We start from the raw sequence: 10,278 nt of genomic DNA, 5'->3' as shown, positions 1-10,278 counted from the left end.
ACGGGGGCGTGGAGGGTTTCGGGGGGGGTTGGGGGTTGGGGCCGGGTGAGACGCGAGGCGTCTGCGGATTAGGGTTTAGGGTTTAGGGTTTAGGGTTTAGGGTTTAGGGTTTAGGGTTTAGGGGTTTTGCAGAAATATACTTGCTGAGGCAAAAGAAGCAAATCGATGATAACCCTCAGGGAGCTGTTACGCAGCCGGGCAGAGGCCAGAAAATTCAGGCAAGTCCTAAACCCTAAACCCTAACCTAAACCCTAAACCCTAAACCCTAAACCCTTTTTTGAAACCCTAGGGAAAGTGTCTTCTGGGGAAGTCCCCGGGGGTTTAGCGCTAGGGTTCAGGGTGTGCTTGAAGACAAACCCTCAGAAGGTCCGGCAAACAGCCCCAGTTAAACTCGAGAGAGTTCGCGAGGGTTTAGAGTTTAGGGTTAGGGTTTAGGGTTTAGGGTTTAGGGTTTAGGGTTTAGGGTTTGGGTGCGCAGGTGGATGAGGACAACAGCCGCAGCATGCAGTCACGGCCCAGCAAGCGAGGCGGCTGCTGCAGCTGATCGCCTGTTAGTGCTGCTGCAGCATCAGGTGCTGCTGCAGTGTGTTTGCTGCGAGGGGTGAGTGCGGCCTGGCGCTGCAGCAGCAGCAGCAAGAGCTGCTGCAGCTGCAGGGAACACAGCAGCAGCTGCTGCTGCATCAGGATGTGTAGCAGCAGCAGCACCTGCTGCTGCAGGAGGAAGCACAGCAGCAGCAGCACAGTTGCTGCAGCAGGAAGCACAGCGGAAGCAGCAGCAGCAGCTGCTGCTGCTGCTGCTGCTGTCAATATACCCTAAGCAGCAAACCGATTAGGGGCTTTCAAGTACCCCAGCACCAGACCCTACGTATTTCTTTCTCATTGGGGTTGCAGCAGCAGCAGCAGCAGCAGCAGAAGTAGCAGCAGCAGCAGCAGCAGAAGTAGCAGCAGCAGCAGCAGCAGCAGCAGAAGTAGCAGCAGCAGCAGCAGTAGGAGTAGCAGCAGCACCAGTAGCAGCAGCACTAGCAGCAGCGGCGACAGGAGCAGCAGCAACAGCAGTATTACTCGCAGCAGCAACAGTAGCAGCAGCGGCAGCAGCAGCAGCGGCGCTAGGATCAGCAGCAGCAGCAGCAGCAGCAGCAGCAGCAGCGCTAGAAGCAGCGGCTGTATCAACAGCAGCAGCTTCCCTAACGGGAGCAGCAGCACTAGATAAAGCAGCAGCAGCAGCAGCAGCAGCAGCAGCAGCAGCAGCGTCCGGTGCAGCAGCAGCAGCAGCAGCTGCTGCTGCTGTTTCTGCCGCAACTGCGGTGACTAAATAGTCCTAAGTGTTAACAGCAGGGGCGCTCTTGCTGCTGCTGCTGCTGTTGTTGCTGCTGCTGCTGCTGCCGTTGCTGCGAATCTAGTAGTCTTAAGTGCTAACTGCAGGGGCGCTGTTGCTGCTGCTGATGCTGTTGCTGCTGCTGCTGCTGCTGTTGCTGCTGCTGATGCTGCTGCTGTTGCTGCTGCTGCTGCTGCCGTTGCTGCGAATCTAGTAGTCTTAAGTGCTAACTGCAGGGGCGCTGTTGCTGCTGCTGATGCTGTTGCTGCTGCTGCTGCTGCTGCTGCTGTTGCTGCTGCTGCTGCTGCTGTTGCTAATTGAATAAATTGGATGAAATATTACTCAAAAAATTAAAGAAGGGTTTGGGGCCCCTCACGGGAAATGCCTTCGCCGGTGCCAAAACAAGTGGCACGCTGCTGCTGCTGCTGCTGCTGCTGCTGCTGCTGCTGCTGTTGCTGCTGCTGCTGGCGCTGCGGCTGCTGCTGCTGCTGCTGCTGCTGCTGCGGGCAGATCAGTCACTGAGGAGGATAGGCTCTCCGTTTGGAAGCATTTGTTTTTCTTTTGTTTCTCTTTTTTGTATTTTGTTTTTTTGAATTTCATTTTTGAAGAAAGCAGTTATAGTTGTTTGCGTCAAGGAAACTCGTTTTGTTCTGTTTGCTGCTGCTGCTGCTGTTGCTGCTCCCGCTGCTGCTGCTGCTGCTGCTGCTGCTGCTGCTGCTGTTACGAAGGGCCGCTTCAGTCGCTGCTGCGTCTCTGAAAAGCAGCTGCCTGCTGCTGCTGCTGCAGCTCCTGCTGCTGCTGCTGCTGCTCCTGCTGCTGCTGCTCCTGCTGCTGCTGCTGCTGTTTTCTCTTCCTTGCCTTGCAGCTCGGGTGTACGTACACCTGAAAGCTGCGCAGACACCGGAGCCGCTGCAGCGGGCATTTGTGATTTTAATTGATTATTATTATTTCCTTTTTGTTCATATTACTATTTATTATTATTTATTATAATTTGTTATTTATTATTATTTATTATTTATTATTACTACTATTTATTTATTGTTTATTCTTTTCGTTGTTGTTGTTGTTGTTCAGTGGGACGGCTGTTCCTCCAACAGGGTTTAGGGTTTAGGGTTTAGGGTTTAGGGTTTAGGGTTTAGGGTTTAGGAGTCGAGGCCGCACCAGTCCGTTGAAGAAGCAGTAAAGGCGATTGTAGGAATCCTCGCCTTCTCCACACACCGTAGGTATCTGCGCACACAAACCCTAAACCCTAAACCCTAATTTTAAAACCCTAATTTTAAAACCCTGATTTAAAAACCCTAAACCCTAATTTGGGTGCAGGAGTGGCGACTCCGCAGCTATCAGTGCCGGCCGCTTTCATGCCTGCGCCTCAGCACTGAGCCTCACAATCTAGGGTTTAGGGTTTAGGGTTTAGGGTTTAGGGTTTAGGGTTTAGGCACCACTTCTTTAGGGTTTAGACCCTGCAGGAACTCCACCAGCTCTGCACAACTCGAGTGTTCGCTGTAGGGCAAAAAGCGAATGCAGAGGGGCCCTTGCTCGCTGCAGCACAAAACAAGGGTTTAGGGTTTAGGGTTTAGGGTTTAGGGTTTGTGGCAGCAGCATCACGACATCACCCCTCGGGCGCACTTCACAGGCTTTAGGGTTTAGGGTTTAGGGTTTGCAGCTTCAAGCCTTGTCCCTGCACCTTAGAACTAGCCCAGACTACTGCTGCATCAAAACCCTAAACCCTAAACCCTAAACCCTAAACCCTAATTTTTAAAGTATTTCCAAATGCCTCACAGGGAGGTCTTCTTCAGTCGAGCGGCCCATCCAGTCCCCACAAAAGCTACAACACACAAACCCTAAACCCTAAACCCTAAACCCTAAACCCTAAACATTTAGTCTTGACCTTAAACAGCAACCTCTTTACCATTATTTCAGGGCTCTGGTCTAAAGAGCTTGGAAAGAGGGTTTGCCCGGAGCTGCACCCCAACCCTAAACCCTAAACCCTAAACCCTAAACCCTAAACCCTAAACCCTAGACCTACCCACAACGCGCGTTGACTCAGGAATCCCGAGGGTTTGAAGATAGCGGCGAATTCCTTCGAAGTTCCCCCGCGGGGGAAATGTCGAGCCTGCCGATTCCAAACCCTAAACCCTAAACCCTAAACCCTAAACCCTAATTTGAATATGTGAAGGGTTTGGCGCTGCGTCTCTGAAGGAAAAAAGCCCATGAAGCGTGGCTCATCAAGGAGAGTTTAGGGTTCTAGGGTTTAGTGTCTGAGGGTTTAGAGTTTGGGGTTTAGGGTTTGGGGTTTAGGGTTTGAGGTTTGCGGTTCAGGGTTTAGGGTTTAGGGTTTACCGCAGACATTCATCGGCACCAAATCTACCTGCGCGTCTTGTGGAGATTCCGTGAAAAGCGCCAAGTCCTGAACCCCACAAACCCTAAACCCTAAACCCTAAACCCTAAACCCCAATCCTAAACCCTAAACCCTCGGCCTCAAGTGCTAGGCCTCTGCAACAAACCAAAACTCATAACAGTGCCGCTCTTTGCACCGAATTTGCAGCCGAAGGATAGCTGTCCCCGGGAGCTTATTGCCTAGGGTTTAGGGTTTAGGGTTTAGGGTTTAGGGTTTAGGGTTTTCAACCTCTGGAGAGAATTCAAGGCAGTTGAAAACCCGCCGTCGCTGCGGCGCCACGAAAACCCTCAAGCGGCACTCCCGAGCCAAATGCAGCGCTATGCGTTCCTTGCCTGTTCACAAACCCTAAACCCTAAACCCTAAACCCTAAACCCTAAACCCTAAAACCAGAGCTCTAAGCCCTGAGTCCCTGGTGGCTGGCGCTGCGCCTCTCCCGTGCCTAGTAGGGCCAGCCTCAGCTCTGGAAGCGGCAAACCCTAAACCCTAATTCCTAAACCCTTGAGCTAAACCCTAAACCCTAAACCCTAAACCCTAGGCGGACCTATGGTGTAAGTGCCAACCAAGAAGCGCACGTTGGAAGCACCCCCGGCCTCCTGTAGTGCCTGAAGCGAAGCAGCCGAGCGGTTTAGGGTTTAGGGTTTAGGGTTTAGGGTTTGGTGGTTTTCACAGCTCCAAAGCAGGCCGAGTCCGCACGCCTAAAATCCTAAACCCTAAACCCTAAACCCTAAACCCTAAACCCTAGGGCGCACCTGCGTGGCTATTTGCACAGCAGCAGATAACACCTCTTGCTGCGGAGGAAAAGAGGCTTTGATGCCAGCGTAAGTTGTGTCGAGATAAACCCTGTCGAGCGAGGGTTTAGGGTTTAGGGTTTGGGCCTCGGGGCCCGGCGGGGGTTTAGGGTTTAGGGTTTGCAGCATCGAGGGGCAGTAGCGAAAGTCCCCGCAGTGCAGCGAGCGGCCCACGCCGGGGCCCTCAAAGAGAAACATCACAGCTCCTGAGAAGGCCCAAACCCTAAACCCTAAACCCTAAACCCTAAACCCTAAACCCTAAACCCTAGCTCTGAGTTTCAGCCCCGAGAACAGCCCTGCGTGCTTTGCTGCTGCGCGGCCCTGAGGGCTGAGAGTTTTTTCCGGCGCTTCGGCAAGAGCCACCTATGGTTTAGGGTTTAGGGTTTAGGGTTTAGGGTTTAGGGTTTACCGGGACAGTGGTTGGCCTCTATTAGAGTCACGTAAACCCCCTGGACCTTCACTGGCTGGCCCATGGGCAGCCGCATCACCATGTGGGGAGGGACCTTCAGTATTTGTTCTATTAAATTCCCTAAACCACAAACCCTAAACCCTAAACCCTAAACCCTAAACCCTAAACCCTAGGGGATAGGTGCCAGCCAGTTGGCCCCTCATGGTCCACGGCTACGTCTGGCTGTGGTGCTACGGGTAGCCGCAATAAACCCCAAACCCCAAACCCCAAACCCCAAACCCCAAACCCCAAACCCTAAACCCTAAACCCTAAACCCTAAACCCTAAACCCTAGCTTTACCTGTAACACTTGAGCACCAAATGGGGCCCCTCTTCCAGTGCCTCCCAAGACCCCCATAATGGTCCGAGTGAAAATGAGACAAAAAAAACACAAAATCATTTTCCATATTTCCACTGCAACAGGGGGCCCCCAAGGGGGGCCCCCCTAAGGGGGCCCCCAGTGGCCCCGGGGGCCCCTGGGGCCCCTGGGGCCCCTGGGGCCCCTGGGGCCCCTGGGGCCCCTGGGGCCCCTGGGGCTTCTGGGGCCCCTGGGGCCCCTGGGGGCTGGGGGCCCCCGTGGGTGGGGGCCCCCCTAAGGGGGGCCCCTGGGTACTGGGGGCCCCGGCGGGTTGGGGGGCCCCCCTGGGTCTGGGGGCCCCCCCGGGTCGGGGGGCCCCCCTTTTGGGTTTATTTCTTTTGGGCAAGTTTTTGAAGAAGTCAACGAGGAAAGGAGGGTTTGTGCCTTCTATGAGATGCCCCCGAAGGCGCTCCATAGTTAAGGGTTTGGCCGCGGCTGAGAGGGTACGGGGGCCCCCGGGGGGCCCCCAAGCAAGGAAAGCAATTAAAGGAGTTTTTGGAAATAAAAAAGAAAAAGAGAATTCAAAACCCTTTTAGATTCAATGGAGACGAGAAGACGCTTCTTTCGAGGCCCCACACCGTGGGTCTGCAGGGTTTGTGCGAAGGGTTTAGGGTTTAGGGTTTAGGGTTTAGGGTTTGGTGAGAAACACAAGCAGCCCTCTGCTGACAGCCAAACCCCCAGCCTTCAGCTCCAAACCCTAAACACTAAAAAGATGTTTTCATTTTCTTTTAAACAAAAATAAAACAAATCTGCAAAAGAAGAATTAACTCCAAGCTTCAGTTCTTGAATGCCAGGGGGGCCCCCTGATGCACAGGGGGGCCCCCCAATCAGCAGCAGCAGCAGCTCAGCAGCAAAAATAAATCCAAAAAAATGAAAATAAAAAAATAAATTAAAAAACAATTTTTGAGTCATTCAGTTGTTAATTCTGGGCTGTTCATACACCTCAGCTCCCCTGGAACCGCTCGCGCCGCTGCTCTTTCCTTTCCAGCGAAGCTGGCGGTTCTAAACTTTTTGAAAAAGCATTTATTTAAATGAATTTTGAGAATTAATTGCATTTATTTAAATCCATTTAGCAATAAATGTCAATTTTGTGCATTTAATCGAGTGTTTTATGCCTTTTCTTTCTGCAGCAGCAACAAAATGCAGGACTGCTCTGTTTGCAATTCATCGTAAGGCTTTTGTCTTCATCAATATTTCCATCTTTTGAGTTTTATATTTTCATCTTTAGGCTTAGTCTTCGTTAATATTTTTATCTTTTGAGTTTTATATTAAGAACTAACTGTGAGGAAGGCCGGAGAAAGGCCAGCAAGACTAGGCTGCGCGGCACAGACTCCAGAGTAACCCCAGGAGGAACTTCTTGACTTTCCGCAGCCTTTTATCGGAATTTTGGCGAAATAAACAAAAATTAAGTTTTATTTTGCGAAATAAATCATCTGTGGGCTTCAAAACTTCGGAAACTGCCAGCTTTCCGAGTTCATCGTTGGGGTGTATAGGCAGCTCTGGGAAAGCTGACAACGGCGCGTCTGCGGTTTCGTCACTTTTGCAATTCTTTCGTTTCTTTGTTTAAATTTGAACTTCTAATTGCGACTTTCGTTGCAAACTTTGAACTCGAGCCATGTTAATCTCATTTTCTTTTTTATTTCTCGCTTTTCCGCTTCTTTCATGTTCAGCTTTCCCGCCAACGCCCCCCCCAAGGGCCCCGTGGCACCCCCTCCTTGAAAGGGATTTCGGAGGTTTTTACCGCAAAAAAGAAAAGAAATTCAATTCTTTGTTTCTTTCCAGCTTTTTGCAAGTCGGGAGCACTTTGTTGGTACTCGTTTTCGAGTTTTTGCAAAAACTTGAAAACTTGAATTTGAATTTGAATTTGAATCTGCAGGCGCCCATGAGCGACAGTGTCTGCGCATGCAGGATCGTCGGTAAGTGTTCTTTATTTCTTTTATTTCTTTTATTTCTTTTATTTATTTTATTTTTATTTATTTTATTTTTATTTCTTTTATTTTTTATTTCTTTTTTTCTTTTCAGAAGAAAAACCCGAAGTCACCGAAGAGTTCTCAGTCACCCCTACAGCAGCTCCCCCAGTGGCAGCAGCAGTCAGCGGCAGCCGCCCCGCCTTTCGCCAGGTACTTTTCCTCTTTTAATTATTTAAATTTAAGTCTTTTAATAATAATAATAATAATAATATAGTAGTAATAATAATAAAAATAATAATAATAATTAATAATAATAATAATAGTAATAATAATAATAATAATAATAATAATAATAATAATAATAATAATAATAATATGAATAGTGCAGTTTGGTATTCTCAGGTGTACACCCCGTGGGTGCCTGTATTCAGGCCCATGTTCACCCAACAGCAGCAGCAGCAGCAGCAGCTGCAGCAGATGCAACAGCAGCAGCAGCAGCAGCTGCTGCTGCAGCAGTTGCAGCAGCAGCAAGGGAATAACTCGTTTGTGAGTTTGAAATTCTTTTTAATTAATTTATTTTCAGAAAGCTCAGCGTACACCTCAGATGACAACAGTAGAGCCGCGGCCCCACACAGTGCCGCTCTATTAGCAAACAAATACACAAACCCTAGCTGCTGCTGCTGCTGCTGCTGCTGCCACTGCAGCAGCAGCAGCTACTGCAGCAGCAGCAATCCAGCACAAGCAGCTAATGCAGAAGCTGCGACAACTGCAGCAGGAGCTGCTGCTGCTGCTGCTGCCACTGCAGCAGCAGGAGCTACTGCAGCAGCAGCAGCAATGCAGCACAAGCAGCGAATGCAGAAGCTGCAGCTACTGCAGCAGCGGCTAATGCAGCAGCAGCAGGTAATGCAGCAGCAGAATGTAATGCAGCAGAAGGTAATGCAGCAGCAGCAGGTAGTGCAGCGGCAGCAGTTGGTGCAGCAGCATTCGATTTCGTAAACCCTAAACCCTAAACCCTAAACCCTAGAATCTGGGCAGCAGCAAACTGCGGTGGCGAAGAAGATTTGGGGGCCCTCCTGCAGCTGCTGAGTGGGCGCTAAACACCCTTTTAGGGTTTAGGGTTTGAACCCTAAACCCTAGCTCCCCCACAAGGCATTTTCCTCTTGAGGGAATTCTGAAAAGTGCTAAAAGTAAAAGCCCTCGTGAGTTTGCTTTGGAGGTTTAAATTGCGGAGTTAAATTAAATTAAATTAAATTAAATTAAATTAAATTAAATGAATTAAAAAATATTTTTATTTCTGAAAAGAAGCAGCAAATAAAAGGAAATTAAAAAGAATTCGAAAAGCAAAATTTGAACGGAAGAGTCCGCCGAATTGCATGCGCGGCTTTCTCGGTTTTGTTTGTGGAGAAAATAATCCAAATAAAGAAAGTGGAAAATAATGCAAAATAATAAATGCCGCAAAATAATTATAATAATAATAATAATGCAAAGTAATAAATGAAGCAAAGCAGCAGCAAAAGAGGCCCATAAAACACTTCAAAGAGAAGAATAGCAGCAGCAAAGTCGAAACAGCAAATAATCACAAGTGCGGTGACTGAGCCAAATGGTCGCCGCCGTTGCCAAAATACAGAAATTGAGAAACTCGAGGGAAATGAAGCAAATAAATCAATTAATAATAGAAATATAATAATAATAATATTTATAATTTAATAATAATAAATGGAGAAATAATAAATGGAGGAATCGCGGGTGCCAAACTCGACTGGGTTCGCGCGCGCTGAGGTGTACGTACACCCCAGCGCGGCGCAGCGAAGAACGCCGTGACTTCTCGTCACAACTTTTGCAGATTTGGAAAGTTTGCAAAAAGGAGAAAAGAATTAAAAACGAAACATTATTTGCATTGGAAGTGGCGGAGAAGAAGTGCAGGATGGCGCCTTTTCAATCTTTATTTGTGTTGGTCAGAGTTCCACGGAAACGCGGCGGCAGCCGCTTTCTGCACTTGTGCAAGAAGTGCATTTGTGCAATTCCTTTAGTCCATTTAGTTCATTTAATCTTTTTAATTCATTCATTTCATTCATTTCATTCATTTTATTCATTTCATTCATTTATTCAACAGTTGCAATTTGTGCAATTCGCGACATTTGCAAATAGGGCTTTTGCACATAATGCACATAACGCGGTGTACGTACACTGCAATCAAGTGCACTTGCGGTGTACATACACTCCATGTGGCATTCGGCTTTGTGGGAACTTCACATAATAAGTAGTTGAATATAATGCAATATAATGCACAAATGCGAAACATATAAAATGTTTGCAATTTATAGAAGTGTTTGTTCTGCAAACAAACACAGCGCTTTTCTCAAGTCCGCCAGGTGTCCGTACACCTCAGATGCATGCAGCAAGCAGGCGCGCAGATAGTTTCACTTGCATTTCCAAATAAAGAAAAAGCCCCGACCCGCGCCCGGAGCGCGGCAAACCCCAAACCCTAAAAAAGGGTTTAGGGTTTGCGCAAACCCTAAACCCTAAAAAAGGGTTTAGGGTTTGGCGGCCTCCGGGAGCAGCGGGCCCGCGCCGAGGACCTCGGGAGGCGCTCTTTCCGCGTATTGTTTGAAGTTTTCCACAAAAAGATTTGCCAATTTATTTATTTTTATTTTTAATTCTTCTTTGTCTTTCCACGCTCGCTGCGGCAGCAGCAACTCCGAGGGCACCCCGCGAACCTCCCGAGGCACCCGCAGCCGAAACACCGGCATTTCCTGCAAAGCAAACCCTAAACCCTAAACCCTAAACCCTAAACCCTAAACCCTAAACCCTGATCCACACCCCAAACCCTCACAACGACCTCTGGCCCCATGCTGGGCACGCGGCGCAGCCCTAAACCCTAAACCCGCACGCGGCACAAACCCTAAACCCTAGCTGCAAAAGCGAAACCCTTGCCCCAAACCCTAAACCCTAGCCCCAACCCCCAAACCCTAGCCCCGCCCCAAACCCCAGCAGCCCAAGCTCCAAACCCCAGACCAGCCCTAAACCCTAGCCGCAGCCCCAGCCCTCCCCACCTCCCCCCC

At 49.2% G+C, this 10,278-nt stretch overlaps 5 protein-coding genes across 5 annotated transcripts; 2 read left to right on the top strand and 3 right to left on the bottom strand.

Annotated features, from left to right (window-relative positions):
* Positions 1 to 165: 165 nt before the first annotated feature.
* On the top strand, positions 166 to 1,316 carry ENH_00007350 (hypothetical protein; the record flags this gene model as incomplete). Its single annotated transcript, XM_013578589.1, has 3 exons — positions 166 to 185; positions 479 to 601; positions 845 to 1,316. 3 exons carry the CDS (start codon positions 166 to 168, stop codon positions 1,314 to 1,316), a joined length of 615 nt encoding a protein of 204 aa, XP_013434043.1.
* A 96-nt stretch (positions 1,317 to 1,412) lies between these two features.
* ENH_00007340 (hypothetical protein) lies at positions 1,413 to 1,915 on the bottom strand (the record flags this gene model as incomplete). The annotated part of the gene is made up of 2 exons (XM_013578588.1): positions 1,413 to 1,533; positions 1,692 to 1,915. 2 exons carry the CDS (start codon positions 1,913 to 1,915, stop codon positions 1,413 to 1,415), a joined length of 345 nt encoding a protein of 114 aa, XP_013434042.1.
* Positions 1,916 to 2,050: 135 nt separating this feature from the next.
* On the bottom strand, positions 2,051 to 5,355 carry ENH_00007330 (DNA cross-link repair protein, putative; the record flags this gene model as incomplete). Its single annotated transcript, XM_013578587.1, has 10 exons — positions 2,051 to 2,197; positions 2,477 to 2,542; positions 3,095 to 3,156; positions 3,342 to 3,428; positions 3,656 to 3,722; positions 3,942 to 4,045; positions 4,255 to 4,315; positions 4,463 to 4,707; positions 4,911 to 5,030; positions 5,250 to 5,355. 10 exons carry the CDS (start codon positions 5,353 to 5,355, stop codon positions 2,051 to 2,053), a joined length of 1,065 nt encoding a protein of 354 aa, XP_013434041.1.
* Positions 5,356 to 7,188: 1,833 nt separating this feature from the next.
* ENH_00007320 (hypothetical protein, conserved) lies at positions 7,189 to 7,965 on the top strand (the record flags this gene model as incomplete). The annotated part of the gene is made up of 4 exons (XM_013578586.1): positions 7,189 to 7,222; positions 7,329 to 7,426; positions 7,619 to 7,762; positions 7,921 to 7,965. The coding sequence occupies 4 exons, from the start codon at positions 7,189 to 7,191 to the stop codon at positions 7,963 to 7,965; spliced, it is 321 nt and encodes a 106-aa protein (XP_013434040.1).
* Positions 7,966 to 9,750: 1,785 nt separating this feature from the next.
* On the bottom strand, positions 9,751 to 9,966 carry ENH_00007310 (Phosphoenolpyruvate carboxykinase, related; the record flags this gene model as incomplete). Its single annotated transcript, XM_013578585.1, has 1 exon — positions 9,751 to 9,966. One exon carries the CDS (start codon positions 9,964 to 9,966, stop codon positions 9,751 to 9,753), a length of 216 nt encoding a protein of 71 aa, XP_013434039.1.
* Positions 9,967 to 10,278: the final 312 nt, after the last annotated feature.

This window comes from Eimeria necatrix, genomic scaffold, assembly GCF_000499385.1.
Source record: "Eimeria necatrix Houghton genomic scaffold, Enh_scaff1208, whole genome shotgun sequence".
Taxonomy (NCBI): domain Eukaryota; phylum Apicomplexa; class Conoidasida; order Eucoccidiorida; family Eimeriidae; genus Eimeria; species Eimeria necatrix.
Note: the sequence above shows the minus strand (reverse complement) of the source record. Positions and strands in the feature narration are given on the sequence as shown.